We start from the raw sequence: 24,357 nt of genomic DNA, 5'->3' as shown, positions 1-24,357 counted from the left end.
CACAGACGGAACAGTCCCAGATGGATAGGGACAGTGTTAGAAATCTTTCTGATGATGCTGAAGTCCCCCAGCCTTGATCATTGTATTCACTTATTTACTCATTCCTTCAAGAAATTTTTCTTAAGCAACTATTACATGCCCTTTACTAGGCACAGGGGATTCAGTGGTGAGAAAGTCGTGGTCCCTGACCTTAAAGATAATCCATCATTACTTTCCTATACTTGAGACTCATGACCATATTGTCACAGATTGCCCCAATTCAGAAGCAACCTCAGATACAAAGTGAGGGAGAGGAAAGTGATGGGAAAGGAAAGTGATGGTGAGGCTTGGGGTGCTCTACTGTACCTCAAATCCCTTCCTCAGCCCTGAGCAGATGCTGGTTTCTGCTTCAGCTGACACAGTGGCAGGCAGATAGGAAACCAGCAGCTTTCGGTCATCATCATTGTTAATTTGGTGCAGCTGGGCTCTGATTGTCCCTTTGCTATTAAAACTAGCAATGCCCACAAAGGTATGAATTTCAACAATCTGCATCAAGTAAAATTCTGCTGCTTGTTGCAGTTGAAGGAGTCTGTCAGCCTATGTTGCAGAAAGTAAAAAAGAAAGGTAACAACATTTGGTTGGTAGACAAAAGTATAACTAAGTAACTCAATTAGCAAATATCTCTGTTAATTCTTTAGAGATGTCAGACTGTGATTTTTTGAGTTGTAAAGATTGACACTATGCTAGAATATTGTTTGATTAAATGCAGGCTCAAAAATGAATGCTTTTCGGGGTGGGGGGTATTGGTTTGGAACTCTGCCCCTAAGAAGCTGTTCGTGATTTACCATTCCATAAGAACACATACATCCACCATTTCTCTCCTACCTGATTCAAAGATCTGTAGAAACAATAGAGACTTGGTTTGTAATTGCTTCTTTTAAAATTCATCCTGGGTAAGAGAAACATTGCAAAGATCTTATGGTAGAGAGGAACAGCAGTCAGGCATCTATCCTGGCACTACTCTCTGTTATCATGTTTATCTTAGGCTGGGCATTCCATCTGTAAAGTGAGGGTAATAATAATCTTTCTTACTTGCTAAAATAGAATTACCGTGAGGATCAACTGAGATATGTATATGACAATAGTTACACCTTGCATAAGTATAAAGTAATGTTAGTGACCACGTTTGGGCAGGTGATACTAGTGATGAATTCATTAGGGTCACTTGTTTTGAAGGCTGTGGGAGCAGCAAGCTGAGCTTCAATGACCACCTGTTCAGTGATGATTGTGGTCTCGATCTCCAACCTAGACATCTCCCTTAACATCTGGACCTGCATTTCACACTGCTTAGGAAATACCACCAATTTAACCTCTCACAGGTATCTCAAACTCTATACACTTTGAATTCATTGCCCCCCTTCCCAAATATTGTTTCTCTTACAATATTGAGAGGTAAATTGGTAGAGTGGATAAAACAAGGACTTTGAATCCTGCCTTCAACTTTTACTAGTAATGTGACCATAGAGAAATTACTTATCTCTTTTAGCTTCAGTTTTCTCATCTGCAAAATGGGTACATAGTAAGTACTTAGTAAATACTAAGTATTGCTAACATCATGGTCATGACCTCTACTCCTAACTAGTGAAGCCAGAAACCTGGAACTCTCTTTTATTACTCCTGTGTTACCAGCCTCCATATCCTTGAACAGGTCATATCAATACATCTTAAATTTCTCTCAAATTCATACCATCATTCCTTTCATCACTCATTTTCATCTTATCTGTCATTTTTCTAGCCCAAGCCAGTGTTAGTTATATCCATACCAATTGATGTACTTCCCCTGAAAAAAATCTACTAATTTTGCCTCTCAGCCACCTGCATACACTCTCTTCACTGGAATGCCTTGCCTCACCTCACCCAACTGGCAAATATCTTCTTATGCTTCAAGACTCAACTCCAAGTTCATCCTCTCAGTGAAGTCTTCCTCAACCACTCTCCTATAACCCAGATGCAATTCACACCTCTGTGGAGCCTTGTCACATTGTATTGTGTTTATTCACATGTTTGTGTTGTCTCCCTCATGAGATTGTGAGCATTTCAAAGCAGACTCTATTCTGTCATCTCTGTATCCCCCAAGCCAGCACAGTATAGGCACCTGATAAATGAATGGATGGTCATGATGGTTCAGTGACACTATTGGCAGGAAAAGGGAGAGAAGTTTTCTTTGCCATGAGCTTGCTACTTTAGGCATATTTCTCTTCTACTTCTCTCAGGTCTTCTTTCAAGTACAACTGTCTTTCCCTTTCACTCCATCTGTTCTTGTGCAACAGAGGCAGATAGTCAATATAAATTACTCTGAGATCATATTTGAAGATCATACCCTAGTCAACTGCAGGGAGGCAAGATTACAAAATTATCTAGATGCTGAATGTGTTAGTGGTATTCCTCATATTTTAGAGACAAGCCAAAAAAGGCAAATTTTCCAGGACTACTGATCCAGAGAATACAAGAGGATAAACTCTCCCCTAGGACAAGTACTATAATAAAATAACAGTTGCCACTTATAAACCAAAAACTTCATATTCAGTATCTCATTTTCCCTTTCAACAACACTATGAAGTAGTTAGTGGTGTGCTGGTAAAAGTTTAAAAACTGGCTTTCTGGTAAAAAGAGAGAGGGAGAACCCTGGATTTGTTGCAATTTCTATGGGGTAAATATTCTCACTGTGGCTGATTTAAGCTGTCAACCTGACATCGCTGAGTGCAAAGTTGGGAAGAGATATGTAGGAGCAGAGTCATAGAGATGATAGACCAGAAATAACCTCAGGAGCCCAGATCGGGGATCAGCAGACATTTTCTATAAAGGATCTGATAGTAAATATTTTAGGCTTGGTGGGACATATATTGTCTTTTACAGCTACTCAACTCTGCTATTTTAGTACTGAAGCAGCCATAGATAATATGTAAATAAATGAGCATTGCTCTCTCCCAATAAAATTTTACTTATGAATGCTAAAATTTTAATTTCATATAATTTTCATGTGTCCTGAAATTTTATTATTCTCTTGATTTTTTTCTAAACCCATTCTTAATTTTCAGGCTATACAAAAGCAGGTAGTTACTGACTCTGGGCATAGATAATAGTAAGAATAGTAGAAAAATAATTAGGAAGTAATGAGTTTTGAGCATTTATTATGCTTATTTCAATATATTTTATTTAATTATAACTCTACATAGTTTATTTTTTAATAATGGCTATATTTACAACTGGCCTGCAGATTTCCTGAAAATTTAACAATTGACTCCTGTGAGCCAGTATGAACTGGCTCTGTCACAACAATGAAATAGGTATAGTTATCTCTGTTTTACAGATGAAAAAACTCAGAGAGGTTATTTGCTCTTGATTACACAGACAGTAAATGAAGGAGGCAGGACTTAAAGCACATCTGCTTGATTCCAGAGACTAAATCTCTAATTACTGTCTAAGAATTCTGGAGCTTTGGAGAATGGGTTTCTAGAAGGCTGCCAGATTGCCAGATGAGTGAGATATGTTTCTCTGTACACAATGACATAGAAAATACACACATAATGGATATGCACACTCACTGCAAACTCAGTCTATTGCCTCGGCCATGGTTGTTTACCACTGAGTGGAATGTGGTCAGAAAGGAGCCTTCCTCTACATGTCAGAGATTTGGAAAGGGTTTTGGTTGGAAAAGGTTGCAATTAGTAGCAATAGTGAAGGCTGGGAATTACCTGTGGATTTCATTTATCTGCGTTATCTCAATATCTGGGCCATATTCTGAATGTGTTTCTCTCATACCCAAGAAGAGATAATGCCCATGACTATTCCAAACATTTGGCCTCACCCTTCCCTTCCCTTACCCTCTGAAAAGAAAAAGAATTAAAAACTGATAGAAAAAAGTGATGGTTTACAACTATTTTGGTTCAAATGTTACCTTTGCCATCTTGCTGGACACATCCAGCACTAAACAGACCACTTTGTTGCCAGCCTGTAGGAGAGAGAATGTGGGAGGAGGTGGAAGCTCAGTCCCTTTCATGGGAAAACTGTTATTAAAGTCGTCAGAGTCTGTGATTACATCCCACGTACTTCTGAGGCTGCACATTTGGTTCTGCAGGTTTGGAGCTTCTTGGGTGTGGGTACTTGCATTACAGAATTCAACCACCTCGAAAAAGAATAAAATAAAAGTACTCAGAAAATAATCAGAAAATAAAAGTACTCCTCTCATATTAGACATACTTCTCATTCTCAAACAACTAAAGGTAAGAGGAAAGGTGAGCTGAAACATGAGAAATCAGAAGTGCTACAGCTATGTCCTTCTTTACTTCAAGAATGCCATTGAATTTACAGATAAACCTTGGCACCCTTTGCTTGAAACTCTGGCACCCATGTGGTACTGAGGTCAACCTCTATTAAAGTTTTTTTGCACTTAGCTAACAGAGAGTAGACTGTGTATAAATATCTTAGGCTTTAAAAAAATAAAACAAACTCTCATCTTCCTTAGCATGATAATGTGTTAAAGAAAACACCCCAGGAGATGTTATCTTGATCAGCCTAATAGAATCATATTTAATAACCACTGCACCTTTATCTATTGATCAATAAACCTATATTGAGCTAGTTCAAATATTGACCCCTGTAAGACTAGGATAAGGAGAAAACCAACTTAAATCTATTTCCTGATCTTTCTCCCCATTTGGAGATATAGCCATAATTCATACAATAAAACCTAGGCAGCACCTCTTTTAAAGGCATGATTCGCATTGCCAAGTAATGTGTTATCTACTTCCCAGTGGCTATATTCCTATGAACAGTAGATGCTTCCTGCTAACAGAGCTATGGAAGCTTAGAGGTAAAAGAAATCTTACAGATTCTCTAGCCCCAGCTCTAATTTCTTAGAAAAGGAAGCTGAAGCTTCAAAAAGTTAATAATTGCATAAGAACATGAGTTTCTTAGTAGGATGGGGAGATATGATAGAACCTGTTTTGTTGTTGTTGTTTGTATGTTTGTTTTTAACTCTTTTCTTTATATTTCATGACTATGGTTAGGAGATGGTAAAAGTTTTCTGACTGGATATTAATGAGTAGGTGTTTCAAATGACCACAAAGATAGTACCTAGCCACAAACAATGTGGATGAAATAACATGGAATTAGCTTGGCTTCAGATATTAAAGCTGTAAATTAAATTAAAACCATAATGAATTGGACAAGAAATATGAAAAAGCACCTTAAAGTTACAGAATGACTCTTAGCCTTGACTAAAACCAGACTGAAGAAAAAAAACTATCTAAAAAAAGAATGTGTCAATCCAAGGAACATTGGGTTAGTCATAGAAACAGAAAACTTCACAGAGACACTGCCCACAGTGTTCCCAGCTCAATGGAGAGGACGTGACCCACAGATGTGATGAAGCTGGAAAAATGTATCAGGTTATGAAGGCTGATGTGACTAAATCTCTGCGTCTCCTAACTCCCTCCTTTCTGACTCCACATTCTCAAAATAAGCCTCTGGGTAGAATTTGGCTGTTCCGTGCTGCTTCTGTCAGAGAGAAAATGAACTGGCTAGAGAATGCGAGTGTCAGATCTCCATGACAGAGTACTCTTTTTAAATAATTTTAAAAATGTGTTCTGGATTCCTACACAAGTCTCTTGTCAGTTAACGTGGAATACTGACAAGATTGAGTTTCTGAGCCTGCAAAGCTAAGGGTTAGTTGACTTCCCTTGGTAACACCTGTCTTTTCTTTTTAAGTTCTAGAATATGCAAAACAAGGGAAAGAGAATTAGGGAATTCCATTAAAATAAGAGTGGTTTGCTACCTTAAATGAGGAAATATAATCATACGTTACATCCCTGTCATTAACCCGGTACACTTTCCTGTGAAAGGATATAGGAGCACCACCATACGAGCAATTTATTTTGAAGACTCCAGGTTTCCCCTTGTTAAATCACCTTCCCTGGAGAGCAAATAATCACTTTTCTAAAGGAAATAATTTTTACTGATCAGCTTGGACTGTCGAGGGGGGGGCGCTGAGTTTTTTTTAATCTGTAAAGTAAAAACTAGATGAACTGTAAGGTTCCCCAGGCTCCAAAACGTAGTGAATCTTTTTTCTTTTCTTTTTTTTTTTTTACCACATCGGATCTTAGTTGTGGCATGCGGGATCTTTCATTGCGGCGCACAGGCTTCTCTTTCTCTAGTTGTGGCATGCAGGTTTTCTCTCTCTAGTTATGGTCCGTGGGCTCCAGAGCACATGGGCTCTGTAGTTTGCAGCACACGGGCTCTCTAGTTGAGGCACGCGGGCTCAGTAATTGTGGCATGCAGGCTTCTCATTGCAGTGGCCTCTCTTGTTGCAGAGCACGGGCTCTAGGAGCGTGGGCTTCAGTAGTTGTGGTGCACGGGCTTAGTTGCCCCTCGGCATGTGGGATCTTAGTTCCCCGACCAGGGATTGAACCCTCCTCTCCTGCATTGGAAGATGGATTCTTTACCACTGGACCACCAGGGAAGTCCCAAATGTAGTGAATCTTAATTGTCTTTTTGTTTAAATACTTAAAACATACCAGTCTATCTTGGGAAAAGATGGAATCTTGTAAGAGTTTGTTATTCTAAGGCCATACTTACAGAAGGTAAACTTTGCATGAACATTATCGATGCAGTTGCATTTTGGGTGCTATTGTATATAAACATGCATCCTTCTTTGAAAATCTTGCTAATAATACAGTTTCCTTGGGGGCAAGGGCCTCTTTCACACAAGAAAATGCCTGTGATGTCAGATGAACACCTAAAATAGGAAGAGACATTGGGTCTGTTTTAGAAATGCTTATGTTTCTTTCTTATTGGCTCATAAAATAATTTGTTTCTAGGATCGTAGATTGCTAGATACACAGAAGACATTTGAAAAACTATTAAGAAAGGTCATTAATTTACAAATGCACTCCACTTGATTTTAAAGCATTTGATTTTGATGAGAGGCTCTGTATTGCCAAGGGCTTTACCAGCTGAACAGGGTCAAAGCAAAAGTCACCGAGAAATCAACATGAACTTTTGGAGGCCCGAGGAAGGTCATGAGTGGTGGTATCCTGAACTAGGGCTCCTTTGAGTTCATTGCCATTGGACATCAGAGGAAAAAGAGAATGAACATCTAATGATGATATTTAAAAGGATTCCTTCCTATATAAGCAGCCTCAAATGCTGTCAATGGGATAAAAAACCATCTAAATTTTGAGAGAAGAATCAGTCAATAGCTACCACAATTACAGCTAAAATTAACCTATGACCTGGTAATTCTTGGAAGCTATTCAATAGATATACAGATCTGCCTGCATATAATGGAAATAACTTATTTATAGCATTATGACTTGTAGTAATAACAAAATATGGTGAACAACTCATTTGTTCAACAATAAGGGACTGGTTTAAAAATTATGGTATATCCATACAATGGAACACTATGCAATTAAAAGAAAAAAGAGTGAGGAAAAATATATATTCATATTTATTGGGATTTTCCTGAAGAAACACAGAAAAAATAAATGAGAAACTAATAAAAATGGTGATTTAGAGGGGATGAAAGGGAACAGGGTGAAGAGAGTGGTGGGAGTATGCTATATAAGAGTATAACATTTTATATTGTTTTGGCATTTGACCACATAAATATTTACCAATTTTTTAAAAAATCCAATAAAAATTTTAAACTGAAAACTGTCAGTTAAGTTTTGCAGCCATTATAAACTCTATTTTAGAGTAAAAAAAAATAAACAGTGAATTTTAAACATGCAAAAAAAACACTAACCTTGTTACTTTAATTTGATTTTGCCCATTTATGTAGAAAGGTTTCTCATTATTATATTCATCAAACACACCCCAACGGAGATGAGCCCATTCATGAACAAACACTCTGCCTGTGGAAGAGAGAGTTTTTGTTTTGAGTTCCTAAACTTTCAGCAATAGACCTTGCTAATCAGTGAATACGTAACATCACCTGACTATATATACTCATTCCGAAGGGTTGACGCGCAATTCTTCCTTCCACTTTCCTCTTCCCCACCCCGTTCCCATCTCCTTCTGCTTTACCCCCACCATCGTAAAAGAGGCAGTGTGAAAATATGTTTAGTCCTGGAAGTGCAGACCAGTGATTTACCTGTTGCATATCTTTTTGAAATTAGTGAGGAGTCTCACATTCTCTCATTTCCCTAAGGAAGCTGCCTAAGGGTTTCTATTTAGCTTTATACATGTCCATAAGTTCAGGATTCTGGGAAAGGAAAAGAAGCATATGGACTGAATGTTCAATTCAATGGACTGAATGTGTATGTCCCCCCAAAATTCATATGTTGAAATCCTGACCCACAATGTGAAGGTGTTAGGAGATGAGGCCTTTGGGAGTGATTATTAGATCATGAGGATGGAGCCTTCATAAATGGGATGAGTGCCCTTATAAAAAGACCCCAGAGAGTTTCCTTCTTTCTGTCATGTGAGGACACAGTGAGAAGATGGCTGTCTATGAACCAGGAAGTGGGCCTTCACAGACACCAATTCTGTTGGTGCCTTGACCTTGGACTTCCAGTTCCCAGAACTGTGAGAAAGTTCTGTTGTGCATAAGCCTCCCAGTCTATGATATTTTGTTATAATGACCCAAATGGACTAAGACACCAAACCAGCAAATAAAGCTTTCCTATTCTTCAGTTTGTGTTATCCAGGCATGCCTGCCACTTTTTTTCCTGTAGATAATTCTCCTGTCTACAGCAATGATTGAAACCCTGGGGCCAGGGAGGGAAGAAGGAGCAAAAAGGATCATAGAACCTCCTCACCAGCTTGGGTGCTCCTTTCTCTTTCATTTTATTCCTGATTCTCCATGTTTATCTTCAACTCTTAGCTCATGAAAATCCTCATTGTCAGCACCAAATTCTTTACAAGTTTATCTCTACCTCTCTAAATCTTGTATTTTCTTCAATGTTCAGCTAAAAACTGACTTCTCCCCAATAGAAATTTTCCAGATTAATTCCCCTCCCCAAGTACACTTTTCTTTCTGAATTCTTTTAAGATCTGGGACCCCAGGAAATGTTTGCTGAGTTGACTCAGGCTATGGCATATTATGCAATTTTTGGACCTTGGAACATAGGAAGGAGGGGAACAGTCTAAGCCGAAAGTGCTAAGGAAAAGTTTCTGCCTGCTCATGGAATTTAGAAGTGCTGGTGAAGTGATATATTTGTGCAGAGATTATCAGCACCTCAGAGTTACCAGGAAAAAAAGCCATTTTTATGAAGTTTTATAAAGTGTTTTATGAAGTGTGTTTTATAGAGTGTGTGGCTCCACTTCCTGCTAGTTATTCAGAGGATAATAAAATCTATTTAGATTTAAATGGGGGTAAAAGTGAAAACATCATTTGAAAGGCACTGCTGTACATTAAAATCAAAAAAAATATTAAGAATTGGATAGTTAGCCCTTGACCTACTCATTTTTTCTCACCACAGTTTGTTTCTCAGATCTCATCCACTAAATGCCAATCTCCAAACCTATGATGCTGGCTTCACTGTCAAACTCTAGTCACCCTTCTTCCACCACAGGCTGGGTCTTTCCACCAGCATAGTCCACTTTCTTCACAATCACTTGCCTAAATCCAGACTTGTGGATTTTCCCTTTAAACTGGTCCCTTCTGTTTCTGCCCCAAACCTGGTGTGTTCCTTAATGCTGCCCCCCACACACACACACACTCCTTGCCTTTCACTCTGAAGCAGTTCTGACCTCTGTTTCAAACTTTTCCCCCTCTGGAATATCTCTCATTACTTAGAGTTGTTAGGATTAAGTTGAAAAGCAAATAGCACAGCACTTGGCACCTAGAAAATTCTCTTGTTCTTGTTACTCTCTTTCTTGTCCTTCCCATCTCACTGCCTTCAATCTTACTCAAGTCTCATTGCCTCATACCTGGACTTCTAGTTATTCTCCTGATATCCAGTTTCTCCCTCATTGATCTGAGGGAGTCAGATTATCCTCACAGCCAGATTCAGCTTCTGAAAACCCTGCTTGGATGGTTTCACTCCTATGTTTATAAACCTTAAGTTGTGACTTGCTAATTTGGGCATTTGAGGCTCTCCATCACCTACCCCATGTGCATTTCAGCATTTTCTCCCACTATTCACTTCCCACAGTCTTTCTGCACCATTGGGGTCTACTGTGTCCATCTCTCAAATATGCCCTGGATTCTTCTGCTGCCACAGTTTTATTCATACGTTTCCCACTCTTCTCTCCCTTCTTTCCATTTATCAAAATTATATTCAACCTTAAGATCCTCTTCTTTGTGAGGACTTTTCTGACCACCTTTAGCTCAAAATGCTCTCCCTCTTCACTGAATTCTTTTTTTTTTTTTTTTTTTTTTTTTTTTGCGGTACGCGGGCCCCTCACTGTTGTGGTCTCTCCCGTTGCGGAGCACAGGCTCCGGATGCGCAGGCTCAGCGGCCATGGCTCACGGGCCCAGCCGCTCCGTGGCATATGGGATCCTCCCAGACCGGGGCACGAACCCGTATCCCCTGCATCGGCAGGCGGACTCTCAACCACTGCGCCACCAGGGAGGCCCTTCACTGAATTCTTATAGCATGCCCTGTCTAGGCCACTAATCTGGTGCTTAACCCTTTCTGGCTCACTTTGTCCCTCATCTTTTCATGGGCACGTGGCCTATCTCCTCATCCCAATGGTAAGTCCTTGGCAGGTTTCAGGTTCTCTGAGTCCCTTTTAGCATTAAGCACAGAATACTGTAAATAGTGCTGTCCATTGTCTATTTCTTGATTGGTCAAACTTACCTCGTGATCCATAGCCAGCTGTTAAGTCATCATTTAGTAGAAAGTCAGGTGTGAAATGAATGTATTTTCCCTCTTTTCCACACCCTCTGTATTGCAAGGTATATGGATCATCTCCATGTGCCCCATACCAGTCAGTCACTATGACATTTGCCTAAATTAAAAGAAATGCCTTGTAATACTCTACATCTTGACTGTAATGTTGGTGACATAAATATCTACATTTGTTAAAACACTTTGAAGTGTACATTTAAGATATGTGTCCATTTTTCTGTATGGATTGTATCCCAATTTTAAAACAGATTAAAAAAATAAATGCCTTTAGATGGAGTTTAAAATGCATTCACAACTAAATATCAACAAAACTATCTGTCACTTTCAAAAGTGTATATATTTTAAAAGCTTATCAAATTTCCATGGAGCTTCATTACTTTCATTTGACCTTCCCATTTTCCAGGTTAAGATTTTCTCAAAAGTCAACACTGTAAAATTCTGACATTATAAATCACGATAAAAAGTAATTAAAAAGTCTGAAGAAATTTTAAGAGCATTTACACATCATTCAGAGCTGTACTGTAAAATGTTATAGCCTTTTGTGAACAACTTTCTGTGGGTTCTTTCATCAGTGCAAGACAATAAGATATGTTTCTTTTAAGCCTTGTACTTTTATTCCTATAACCAATCAGATCAGCAAAACAATTATTCTATTGAAGTTATATTTCATACTGTACCCTTACCATTTCAATTACTATTTATAAAACACAATATTTTAAGTCAGAAGCTAAAGTAAATATCTATTTAAATAACCATCTAGAGAACACAGTTTTATATACAACATTGTTCCTTTTATTTTGAGGAATAAAGATAATATGTTGTCTCAAGACTTGCCCTTAGAAGTTAAGTATGTTGTTAACTTTTTTTTAAGTTGATTATGGAACAATAGATCTAATATGATCTTATAAATATTTATATAACGTTATATTTATATAACGTTATTTATATAACGTTATATTTATATAACGATCACTATCTGTACTACATGTGTACTGGTGTGTGCATGGGGGGGCTGCACACACCGCTGAGGAATAGTGGAAGGTAATATTTTCTTTTTATTGCCCTTATTTCTACATTGTCTTTTTGCAACAAGCATGAATTATTTTTATAATAATTAGCATTATTTTTTAGAAAGATAAGCCAAGGGCTTTGCAAGGCAACACCTGTGAAAAGGGCTACAGACATCATGCCCTTGAATAGTCTTCACTTGGACAAAACCTCATTTCTATGTCTGGAAAATTGTCCTGAAACAAAAAGGAAAGAGTACACTGCATGTGATAGAATACTCAGGCTGTTTGGAGTTATATACTACCTTACAGACCATAGTAATACAGCTCTTATGTACTTTTTTCCTACCCCTCCCCCTCTCCCCTGCATCCCACCTACATTAGACTGTAGAGTCACAAGGAGAAGAACTATCTTGCTTTTCCTTGTGTCCTCTGCCATGCCTAGCATGGTTCCTATATGTAATGATCATTTGCTAAGTGTTTGCTTGATTGACATTATGAGGTTAAAAGAGTTGGTATCTAGCAGATACATGAACAGCCTTCAGTGATTCTTTCCTTTAATCTTTCTGTTCAGTCATTTTTGCTTTAGTTATTTATTTCTCTCTTCTCCACTAGGATGAGGAGTAGCACCTGGTTTTGGTGTTGGTTATCTCCAAGACTTTTTGTCCCACTAAAGGCCAGATTGATTAATGACAACTATGTAAGGTGGCTAGAGACAGTATAGCTTAGAGCAAAGAGCATAGGTTTTGGAATCAAACAGGCATAAATTCAAATTGCTCTTTAATTTACCAGCTGTTTGACTTCGGATAAAATCCTTACCATATTTGAGCCTCAGTTTCCTAATTTGCGATAATAGCAACTAATTTTAGGTGTCTGAGAATTAAGCAATATATGCAGAATGCCTAGCATTTAGTTGAAGTTTAATAAACAATAGCTCTGTTCCCAGTTTATCCCAGTTCGTCTATCACTCTATCTCCATGCCCAAGCATCAAATGCTTTCACCTGGTCATAAATCAGATAGTTTTAAGGACCCCTTTAACTTCTTCAGGACACTGGGGTGCCTTTGAGATTGCTATATCATTCAATAACTTCAAAGGAGATCTAAGAATTAAAACAATCTTAGGAAAATTCATACCAAGTGACACTAATAAGGAAAAGGGGAAACTACCGCAGTCCCAGCCCTTCTATTCAAGCTGTAATTACAGATCTTGAACCCTCTCCATTGCTGAAGCCCTGAGCTATATTCCCAATGCCTCTGCTCCTGCCCTTTCTGGTAGCTGCTAGGACACTTGCTCACAGTAATTTCAAACAGTCATTTGCCAAATTTATTTAACATTTATTTATAGCATGCATACCAGTATGTGCCAGACATTATCATGGATGCTTAATTATAATCTACAGCTTATGAGAGTCCTTTGAAGGTTCTTTTTTTGGTTGGAAAAAAAAAGGTAGCCATGCCTCTCTTCCCTGCTTTCTGCCTTGCTTCTTATCAACATACTCCTCAAAAACAGTGTCCTGGACTTGGGCTAATGTGAAATTCTGCTAATTTGCACTCTTGCAGGACAAGAAAGTCATATTTTTACATGCATGGGCGGCTTAGGTTTCTGTCTGTACATGTATGTTTACTGTCTCTGACAGGGTGGAAAATGAGGATAGTCATAATTGAAATTATTCCCTTTACAGCTCATACTCAGTAGAATAAAACTAGTTCTTGGTCCTTAACCAAAAATTTCAGAAAGGACTCTGTAAGTTACATAGTAAAGAGATCTTCTGAGGGGCCGCTTGGGCAATGGCATTTTGCTTAATTTTTACTCCATAATTTTCACTCATTTATTACATTTCCATACATTTTGCGCAAACACTCTATTCAATAATATTGTTTGAGTATTAATATTAATTTGTTTTTGTCTAAGTTCTCACTTTTAAAGTTTGAACACATTATATTTTTTTCTTGAGTTAAGCACATTTAATGAAATCTTGAATTACCTTTTCATATGATTCTTGTTTTACTTTGCTGTAATTATTAGCTTTCCATGTGGCAGGTATTAAAATCTTTATATTTCTGAAAAACACTCTTCTCTTGGTAGCATTGAATAAGTAATAAGAAGCTTCAGTTATCATTTCCTGTAACCAAATAAAAGAAAAGCTTATTTTATCACTTGTAAATTCTTAATGTTTTTGTTTTCTGGTTATACTTGAATAAGCAGTAATAAAAATAATGAAGGTATTTTGAAGGAGCCCACTTCTTTTAGAGACAGTATTAGATTTTTGGGAAAACCTAGGAGCAAAATAAATAAACTTCAAATGGTTATCTGGAAGAGATTTTAGGACAATAATTGTGTGTCAGGGTTTGCCTATATAATTTTCCAAATTTTGTGAAACACTTTTAAGCTTTTACCGAACAAATCCTTTTCACGTCATGCCTTTCCAAGACCACACCTTACGACAATGCTAATTTCACTAAAGCAATACCAAAGGGAGACTCAAGTAATGGAGCTATGGGTCTGCCTTACCATATCAAGGTGAAAATAGTCAACTGCTTTACAGAACATTCAGGTGAAAAGAAAGAATGTTGCTCTTTGGCACTCCATTCAAACTCTCACTCTTTCTGTCTGAGAATTCCCATCCTCAGGATGGAATCCAACAACATAATTTTAATAGGCATAATCATGCTTATTCATCAGTCAAACATCTGGTCTTTGTTTCCACAATGGATTATTTTTTAAGTTGCTACCACAAAAACAGCCATGTAGTTAAACACAAAAGCTAAAATTAGTAGTAACCAACAACAACAAATAAAAGAGGGCTAGATCAACAGTCTGTGAGCTGAGACTACACAGAATTAGGTGAACGAACTGGCTTGGCTGTTAATTATAATTTTTGTTGCTATTTTTGAGAAACATCGTTTTCCTTACTGCTCAAATACAAACCAGGCAACTCCTTAAAGAAGGCTACAGGTCTGCTCGAATAGGCTAATGGTTTTGACTCCATGGAACTTGCCACTCACCTTAATGTTTGGGATGAGGTTCTGATCCTCAGATACCTGAGGACTGATTGCAACAAGTAATCCATTATACCCATTTTCGTGAAGCTGCACTCCAGCTCCCAGGAATAGGAGTTCTGGACCTAAGACCACCAGGAGAGTCACAAACTTCAGGCTGCAAACAGGACCTGCACTGTCCCCGTGGGTCATGTTGCAGAAAACTGTCTGCTTTACTCACACTGGTCCTGCTGGGCACATTGTGCCAAGTTGTCAATGGCGGAGCAGGTAGTTTCTTCCTGAACTTGGAAGGGCTTAGAGCTTGTGATGAAGGAGGTGCCTTCTTGGCAAAATCTGGGGTGGATCTTTCAGAGACATGTCCCTACAAGTCTTTTTTCTCTGGGCGATGCCACACTTGCCTGTTCTGTGGCTGAGTTTCCTCCTGAATCATGGTTTGGCAAGAAATCTTCCACCCCTTACTCATTTTATGTCTTCTCAAATGGAAATAAGACAAAAGGAGCTTAAAAGAGGGAAGCCTGGCTGGCTGGGCTGAAAATCAGAGAATCTGGTTTTTTCCATCCACTTGCAGTAGAAGCACAGAAATCTAGAAATCCTTGACAACCTCCTCCATCATTCAGAGGAATTCCTTCCCTACTGCACTCTTCATTTTTTGTTTGATATAAGATTCCTTTGTCTGCTTATTTTGAAGATTTGGAAATCCATCCTGCAGCCCTGTCCCTGGGGCCTTGCATCAGGTAGTCTGGGAGAGCTCTCAGCTGATGGCTGGTGGTGGGAAGGTATCAGATATCCCCCAGAGAGGGCCAAGCGCCAGGAACTTGGATGCCTGTGCAGAGGACACAGAAGCCTCTCCTTCTGTCCTTGCTGCCTTTTCTCTCTTGATCAAGGAAAAGGATGAATTTCTCTTTCAGCACCTCTCTCCTGAGAGCAAGGCTATGCCTCCATCAATCTTCCACTTCCGGGCTTCCCTGGTGGTGCAGGGCCTGCCAGTGCAAGGGACACGTGTCTGGTCTGGGAAGACCCACATGCCGCGGAGCAGCTAAGTCCATGTGCCACAACTACTGAGCCTGCACTCCAGAGCCCATGAGCCACAACTACTGAAGCCCGCGTGCCTAGAGTCCGTGCTCCACAACAAGAGAAGCCACTGCAGTGAGAAGCCTGTGCACTGAAAAGAAGAGTAGCCCCCGCTCGCCACAACTAGAGAAAGCCCGTGTGCAGCAACGAAGACCCAATGCGGCCAAAGATTAAAAAAAAAAAAACCTTACATTTCTGCAGTAACTATCACAGGATCTGGAATATGGTGGGCCTCACAAATATTTTATGAGTGATTAATAATATTACCCAATAATTATATAATGCTTTAGAGCTTACAAATGAACCCACCTAAATGTCAGTTCCCAGATACAGGTATAATTTTTTTATTTCTATTTTTCAATGAAGACACTGAGTCTCAGAAAGATTATGAAAATTAGCCAGTGGGGGAAGGTGCTAACTTTTATTGTGTGCTGGGTTTTATCCTTCCTATCTTATGGGTGACAAAACTAAGGCTCAGAAAATCTAAGTAACTTGTTCAAGGCTGTGTGAGTATTGTCATAGGGCTAGAATGAAACCAACTGATTCCAAGTTCCATTGTTTTTCAATGTATCATGTCTCTCATGTTCTCAAGAAACTAGAAATGAAGTGTTAAGAGCTGAAATGTTGAGGGATATTGAAGGGAATTTTCCTCTTACTTTCCTTCTGTTTGGAACCTTTTCTCCCACTGCTTCTAACCTGTTTTCCTTCAAATTCCTGTTCTGTCCTGGAAGCCTGAGCTGAGCTCCCTACCTAGTTCAAATCCCCTCTTTCATGCTTTCAGTGCATCAGATACCTCTCCTTTGAAGCATGATCATGCCTACAATGTCACATTCATGTTGTGTAATTGGTTGTCTCCTTCACGCTGAAGGGCTTATGCGAGAAGGACCCTGTCTGTTTTTATCACTACCCTCCCAGCACCTAGATCAGTAAACACTCAATAAATATTTGTTGAATGATTGAATGAACAGAATCAGAGAAGTCAATTAAAGCAGATTACGAAGAAGCCCTGGATTATAGGGTGAAAATGACCTCCCCAACTTTGAAAGTATCAGTTCTAGAAGGTATCTCTTCTGCTCTTGAAGGAAGTTGCTTGGGTTTTGGTTGTTCCCCTGGGGGTGTTGGAGAATAGAATATCGCTGGTCACCATGTGACTGCCAGAGTTGCTCATGCTACAGCTCAGAGGTCAACTTATTCCCAGCCCTGGGTTTTTTCCCCTAGTTCATGCTGTGTCTACAGAGTGGAAGCTCCAAGGCGTGGCAACTCCAAAGGCTTTGCCTGGAACTGTGACTCATTGGACAGAACAATGAACTTTATTTTCAGCTTTCCTTGGCAGTTTATTTTCTTACACTAATCTCTTGTGCTTTTAAGAAAAACATTCTCATCAGCTAAGCAATATACTAAAAAATTAAACTCATAAGCCACACCAGGAGAGTAGCTTTTCACCACAATCAGGGATGTTTCTTCTTGCCACCGTGCACACTTATATAAGTTAACTGGCTGAGGGGGCCACTGAGGACTGACATCCAGCTCTCTCTCTACTTGTTCTTGTCAACAGTTACAATGGCTCCCTTAGAATGTGAGGTAGAGAGTGCATGCAGCTTTATAAAGAACAGCCATAAATGAACAATCTTGTCCAACTTCACTTGGGTTAAAACCTGAACAGGCACAGTCGGGCTTTGCTCACCCTGGGCTGAGAGTCCAGGCATGACATCCATTCCTGTCTATCTACTTTTTGGTTCCTTGGTTCTGGAACCTAATCCCTGGGTCTGGCCACTTGGCTGGACTCCACCTGTCTTTACAGATTCCCGGTCACTGACCCATTTTTTCACTATGTCTTGGGAGTCATATTCACTCCTGAAAGCCCTTTCCTACCACTTCTGTTCTGACCTACCCTGAGAACCCTTTCTGCTCTCAGTAACCAGGCCTGGGGTCAGGCTAGCTGAGTATCTCTTCTTCCTGCCTTCTCTTCGATCAGGCTGACCCTACAGGAGACAAAAATAAAAAGCTGGCGAAAACTGACTTAACTAAATAACTTAAAGGCATTCCTGAGCAGAGTGTCCACTTCTGATAGAGTGTGAGACTTTGTCAAAAAACCCACCTTATCCTTTCGCTCAAAAAAACTCACTGCTTCTGCCTATAGATTTTATGATATCTGAAAAATGAAACATACGTAAAGTGAAGAAATATGGGAATACAATGTTCAAGCATTTATTTCAATATTATATAAATTCTAGGAATCTGGTCTGTTTTTATCTGCTTTCAAGAAAGTACGAGTTATTCAATTTCAGTAACTGAAGAATCTAAAGCACATCTTTGTTCATTGTCTGAATCTGCAGTTCAACCTGAACCCAGAAGGCCTCTCTATTTTTTTTTTTTTCATGGAGTCTGTAGGTAGAGACCCAAAATCAAAGTGAGTTAAACATGCAGTTGGTGTCAGAGAATCAGGAGATTTGACATCTTGAGGAGTCCAAGAAAGTTCTGGATTATTTTCTTTCATGCTTTTATTTCAACACATCAGCAAACCCATTTAGAAGAGGAAAGTATAATCCAGTGTGTGGCTTGGCTGCAAAGCTGATGGGCCACTTTCGTTTTGCAATGTTTATGAAATAAATCAAAATAGAAGGTTAAAAAAAATTGTAGGCTAAGAATTTGAATAAAATATAGAGCTTGCTAAGGACCCAGATGGCACATTTTATACCTCCCTTATCCCATTTTCTTTATAGTTATACTCATTTTCAAGGCAAAGGAGTGAAGTGGATGGTGCAGATAGGGTCTGGGAAGTCATTTGTGTTTGGTGAGTCACCACCATGCCAAAGCATTGAGCGCTTACACTTCGTTTCTAGTTTCTTGAATTCTCCCTCTGCAGTCTTTCACCTCCGGGATTTTGCTAATAAGCCTTCTCCCCACCCTCATGGTGGCAATAGCAAAGATGACTTTGTGCACCAGAGAAACCTCCAAAATTTGCCAAAATGAATGGAAATGTTGTAAAGAGATGTATGGGGAAATGTTGTAAAGAGATGAAAATAGCCAGAGAGACTCAGAAAACAAGAAACAGAAGTAGAAGTATAAAATCTTGACTCTGTTTCCCTTTCTGTTTTCTTCCTGCTCTGGTTCTGTCCTCAGTGCCTCTCTGAGGCCCAGGGCTCTGCCAGATTGCCTGGCTTCCTCCATTCCCACAAACAGGGGGCAGCAGGTTTTTTGGTTTTCCTTCTCTCCTTATGCCGCTTCTACTAGTCCATTTAACCCCGCCAGCCCTGCAAAGAACAGGAAGCAACTCCAATTAGATCTGGCAATTGGGAGGATTAGGGCTCCCCCTTCTGTTTTTGGGGTGTAGGTACATGGGGCTCTGAATTCCCAGACAAAACTCTCAGCAAACAGAATTAGCCTGCAGGGACCTCCTTCTAGACGACAGCAAAAACTACTTAGCATAGTGCTTTTCAAACTTAAATATCCCTAAGAATCACCTGTTCAAATACAGATTCCGACTCTAGAGGTCAAGGTAAGGCCCATATTCTGCACTCTTATCAAGCTCCCACGTGATGCTGAGGCTGCTGGCCTTTGAGCCACGCTTGGAGCAGTTTTTATATCAAGAGCTCCGGGGGAATATCCACGGATTTACTTCATGATTACAGCCTTCACACTAGAAAAAGGCAGTCTATGTAGTCCTTAAATATATTTTTAAATTTTCTTATGGGAAAGGCCTGTGTTTTCTTCAGAACTCAAGAAAAAAAAATATTGCATTAATTATGGATTTTACGGTGACACCATTGTTTATTCTTTGGAAAGAAACAACTACAAAGTACAGAGTTAAAAACAAAAACAACAACACCTATAAGTGGGTTTTAGATTCTCAAAAGCCATAATCATCTCTCTATTATTAAAGCCCTTGCCTCAAATTCAATCTGTTTTCTTTTTGGTCATTGTGTGAGTCATTATAAGATTGTTTTAATGACCTCTGATAGATACCTAGCCTCAAGCAGTAACTCCCAGGAAGGTACCTTATTTAAACAAGGAACTGCTTCCTTAACTTTTATTTCTCTCTTTTTTCCCTTGCTCATTTATTCATTCATTCATTTATTCACTCAAAAATAAGATTGTATCAAATGTATCTCAATAAGCCTGTTGAAAACATAAACTGTGTTTCTACTAGATGTCAGGCACTGTTCTAAGTGCTGGATGTAAAATGAATGAAATGGACCAAGTCCCTGTCTGCAGGGAGTTTACACTAGAGGAGAGAGAGAGACAACAAACAAATATAATGGGATATCTAGTGAAAGTGTTATGAAGAATAAGAAATCCGTTAAAGGGGAAGAGGCAATGAGAGAGGTTTGTTATTTTTTATCAGGTAGTTGGGCAAAGCCTCACAGGTAATATTGTCAGGAGTGAGGGAAGGAACCATTCGACCACTTGAGAGAGAAGTAGTGCAGGCTGACAGATGGGCAAGTGGGAAGGCCCTGAGGCTGGAGGATGCTTGGAGTGAAATGAACACAGGAGAGAGCAGTGAGAGATGCTGTGAACTGGAGGGAGCTGTGCCTAGAGCACAGATCACATAGGCTTTGCAACTGTAAAATTTAAGAAACAGAAACCTCAATTAAATAAAGTTTGGAGACCAGAAGGGGGAGCTCTCATGTCCTGAGATGACAGCTGAGCCCAACAGGAAAAGGAAAGACTGCTCTTCTTTTTATGAGGACTCAGCCAATGAACAGCCATGGATTCTGGGTTTACTCTAACTTTCCCAACTTCCCTTTCCTCTCTACAAAGTCTCTCCTTCCCTTACTGTGGGGGACTTGCACGTGACTCACCGTGGTTGGAGATCCCAACTTGTAATTCTCTGCCGATCCCAAATCAACCCATCTTTTTTGGAGAAATACCTGGCAGTCTATTTGGTCAACCAGAGCTCGTGGGAAAACTGGAGTTTACCCATGAAAGGGAAAATCAGTGGTGGATGTGGAGGAGTGACGTGATCTGACTTTCACATGTTTTGTGAGGAGGCCAAAGGTGGAAGCAGCGGCCAGCAAGGGGGTTATTGCTGAATGCAGGTGAGATGGACAGAGCCCAGACAACAATTTCAGTTGTCTTCTTTTAGCCTCCCTTCAGCTTTCTAGGAGTCTCCTTTTCCCTCTCCATTGAATATTTTTGCTATGAAGGTAAAATAAAAGCCCTTCAGCTTATAAGCTTATCAAGAGAGGAATTAAGGAATACTTCGTTGCCCAGAAGTGACGAGCATGATGCTAACTGCCAACAGAAGAGATAAAATGAGAAACAATGACCTGAAAACAATCTGAGATCTGTAGTTACCTGTAGTTAAATGACATAAAAATATACTCCAAGTTTATAACATAAGGCTATGGTTCTTGATGCTTTCTCCATAAGTGCTCTGTAAATGGTAGCTATAGTTGTTATTATCAATATAATTCTCAGTTATTGTCAGCTGGAGTCCCCTTACTCCTCAGAGACCTATATGTAATTGGTTGTATCTATGTCGATTCCATGGCTTGTGGAAGATCAAGTCCCCCTCCTAGACATCTGCAACTGCTTGGACACTTTTTTTTTTTTAACATCTTTATTGGAGTATAATTGACTTGCAGTGCTGTGTTAGTTTCTTCTGTATAACAAAGTGAATCAGCTATACATATAAATACATCCCCACATCTCCTCCCTCTTGCGTCTCCCTCCCACCCTCCCTATCCCACCCTTCTAGGAGGACACAAAGCACCGAGCGGATCTCCCTGTGCTATGCGGCTCCTTCCCACTAGCTATGTGTTTTACGTTTGGTAGTGTATATATGTCCGTGCCACTCTCTCGCTTCGTCCCAGCTTACCCTTCCCCTCCCCGTGTCCTCAAGTCCATTCTCTATGTCGGCATCTTTATTCCTGTCCTGCCCCTAGGTTCTTCAGAACCTTGTTTTTAGATTCCATATATATGTGTTAGCATATGGTATTTGTTTTTCTCTTTCTGACTTACTTCACTCTGTATGACAGACTCTAGGTCCTACCACCTCACTACAAATAACTCAATTTTGTTTCGTTTTCTTCCTAAGCTGAGTAATATTCCATTGTATATATGTGCTACATCTTCTTTATCCATTCATCTGTCAGTGGACACTTAGGTTGCTTCCATGTGCTGGCTATTGTGACTAGTGCTGCAGTGAACATTGTGGTACATGTTTTTTTTTTTGGTTTTTTTTGTTATTTATTTATTTATTTTTATTTTTGGTTGCGTTGGGTCTTCGTTTCTGTGCAAGGGCTTTCTCTAGTTGCAGCAAGCGGGGGCCACTCTTCATCACGGTGCACGGGCCTCTCACTTTCGCGGCTTCTCTTGTTGCGGAGCACAAGCTCCAGACACGCAGGCTCAGTAGTTGTGGCTCACAGGCCTAGTTGCTCCACGGCATGTGGGATCTTCCCAGACCAGGGCTTGAACCCATGTCCCCTGCATTGGCAGGTAGATTCTCAACCACTGTGCCACCAGGAAAGCCCCCATGTCTCTTTTTGAATTATGGTTTTCTCTGGGTATATGCCCAGTAGTGGGATTGCTGGGTCATATGGTAATTCTATTTTTAGTTTTTTAAGGAACCTCCATACTGTTGTCCATAGTGGCTGTATCAATGTACATTCCCACCAACAGTGCAAGAGGGTTCCCTTCTCTCCACACCCTCTCCAGCATTTGTTGTTTGTAGATTTTTTGATGATGGCCATTCTGACTGGTGTGAGGTGATACCTCATTGTAGTTTTGATTTGCATTTCTCTAATGATTAGAGATGTTGAGCATCCTTTCATGTGTTTCTTGGCAATCTGTATATCTTCTTTGGAGAAATGTCTATTTAGTCTTCTGCCCATTTTTGGATTGGGTTGTTTGTTTTTTTTGATATTGAGCTGCATGAGCTGCTTGTGAATTTGGAGATTAATCCTTTGTTTGCAAATATTTTCTCCCATTCAGAGGGTTGTCTTTTCGTCATCTTTATGGTTTCCTCTGCTGTGCAAAAGCTTTTAAGTTACATTAGGTCCCATTTGTTTATTTTTGTTTTTATTTCCATTTTTCTAGGACGTGGGTCAAAAAGGATCTTGCTGTGATTTATGTCATAGAGTGTTCTGCCTATGTTTTCTTCTAAGAATTTTACAGTGTCTAGCTGTACATTTAGGTCTTTAATACATTTTGAGTTTATTTTTGTGTATGGTGTTAGGGAGTGTTCTAATTTCATTCTTTTACATTTAGCTGTCCAGTTTTCCCAACACCACTTATTGAAGAAGCTGTCTTTTTTACATTGTATATTCTTGCCTCCTTTTATCAAAAATAAGATGACCATATGTGCGTGGGTTTATCTCTGGGCTTTCTATCCTGTTCCACTGATCTATATTTCTGTTTTTGTGCCAGTACCATACTGTCTTGATTACTGTAGCTTTGTAGTATAGTCTGAAGTCCAGGAGCCTGATTCCTCAGCTCTGTTTTTCTTTCTCAAGATTGCTTTGGCTATTCAGGGTCTTTTGTGTTTCCATACAAATGGTGAAATTTTTTGTTCTAGTTCTGTGAAAAATGCCATTGTCGTTTGATAGGGATTGCATTGAATCTAGCTTGCTTTGGGTAGCATAGTCATTTTCACAATGTTGATTCTTCCAATCCAAGAACATGGTATAGCTCTCCATCTGTTTGTATCATCTTTAATTTCTTTCATCAGTGTCTTATAGTTTTCTGCATACCGGTCTTTTGTCTCCTTAGGTAGGTTTATTCCTAGGTATTTTATTAGTTTTGTTGCAGTGGTAAATGGGAGGGTTTTATTGATTTCTCTTTCAGATTTTTCATCATTAGTGTATAGGAATGCAGAAATTTCTGTGCATTAATTTTGTATCCTGCTACTTTACCAAATTCATTGATTAGCTCTAGTAGTTTTCTGGTAGCATCTTTAGGACTCTCTATGTATAGTATCATGTCATCTGCAAACAGGGACAGGTATACTTCTTCTTTTCCAATTTGGATTCCTTTTATTTCTTTTTCTTTTCTGATTGCTGTGGCTAAAACTTCCAAAAATACGTTGAATAATAGTGGTGAGACTGGACAACCTTGTCTTCTTCCTGATCTTAGAGGAAATGCTATCAGTTTTTCACCATTGAGAATGATGTTGGCTGTGGGTTTGTTGTATATGGCCTTTATTATGTTGGGGTAGGTTCCCTCTATGCCCACTTTCTGGAGAGTTTTTATCATAAATGGTATTGAGTTTTGTCAAAAGCTTTTTCTGCATCTATTGAGATGATCATATGGCTTTTTTCCTTCAGTTTGTTAATATGGTTTATCACATTGATTGATTTGCGTATATTGAAGAATCCTTGCATTCCTGGGATAAACCCCACTTGATTATGGTGTATGATCCTTTTAATGTGTTGTTGGATTCTGTTTGCTAGTATTTTGTTGAGGATTTTTGTGTCTATGTTCGTTGGTGATATTGGCC

At 39.4% G+C, this 24,357-nt stretch overlaps 1 protein-coding gene across 1 annotated transcript in view; it reads right to left on the bottom strand.

Annotated features, from left to right (window-relative positions):
* CLCA2 (chloride channel accessory 2) overlaps nucleotides 1–15,053 on the bottom strand; it is a 38,271-nt gene extending 23,218 nt beyond the window's left edge. The window contains exons 1-7 of the mRNA XM_079697442.1: nucleotides 14,853–15,053; nucleotides 13,832–13,969; nucleotides 10,788–10,938; nucleotides 7,787–7,895; nucleotides 6,616–6,775; nucleotides 3,938–4,165; nucleotides 346–576 (exon numbers count right to left, since the gene is read on the bottom strand). Coding sequence (XP_079553568.1) covers nucleotides 346–576; nucleotides 3,938–4,165; nucleotides 6,616–6,775; nucleotides 7,787–7,895; nucleotides 10,788–10,938; nucleotides 13,832–13,969; nucleotides 14,853–15,038 — 1,203 coding nt within the window. The 5' untranslated portion in view covers nucleotides 15,039–15,053. The remainder of the gene's footprint in view (nucleotides 1–345; nucleotides 577–3,937; nucleotides 4,166–6,615; nucleotides 6,776–7,786; nucleotides 7,896–10,787; nucleotides 10,939–13,831; nucleotides 13,970–14,852) is intronic.
* Nucleotides 15,054–24,357: the final 9,304 nt, after the last annotated feature.

The sequence above is a fragment of the Hyperoodon ampullatus genome (genome assembly GCF_949752795.1).
Source record: "Hyperoodon ampullatus genome assembly, chromosome: 2".
NCBI classification, from domain to species: domain Eukaryota; kingdom Metazoa; phylum Chordata; class Mammalia; order Artiodactyla; family Ziphiidae; genus Hyperoodon; species Hyperoodon ampullatus.
This window is presented reverse-complemented; position numbering and strand designations above follow the sequence as displayed.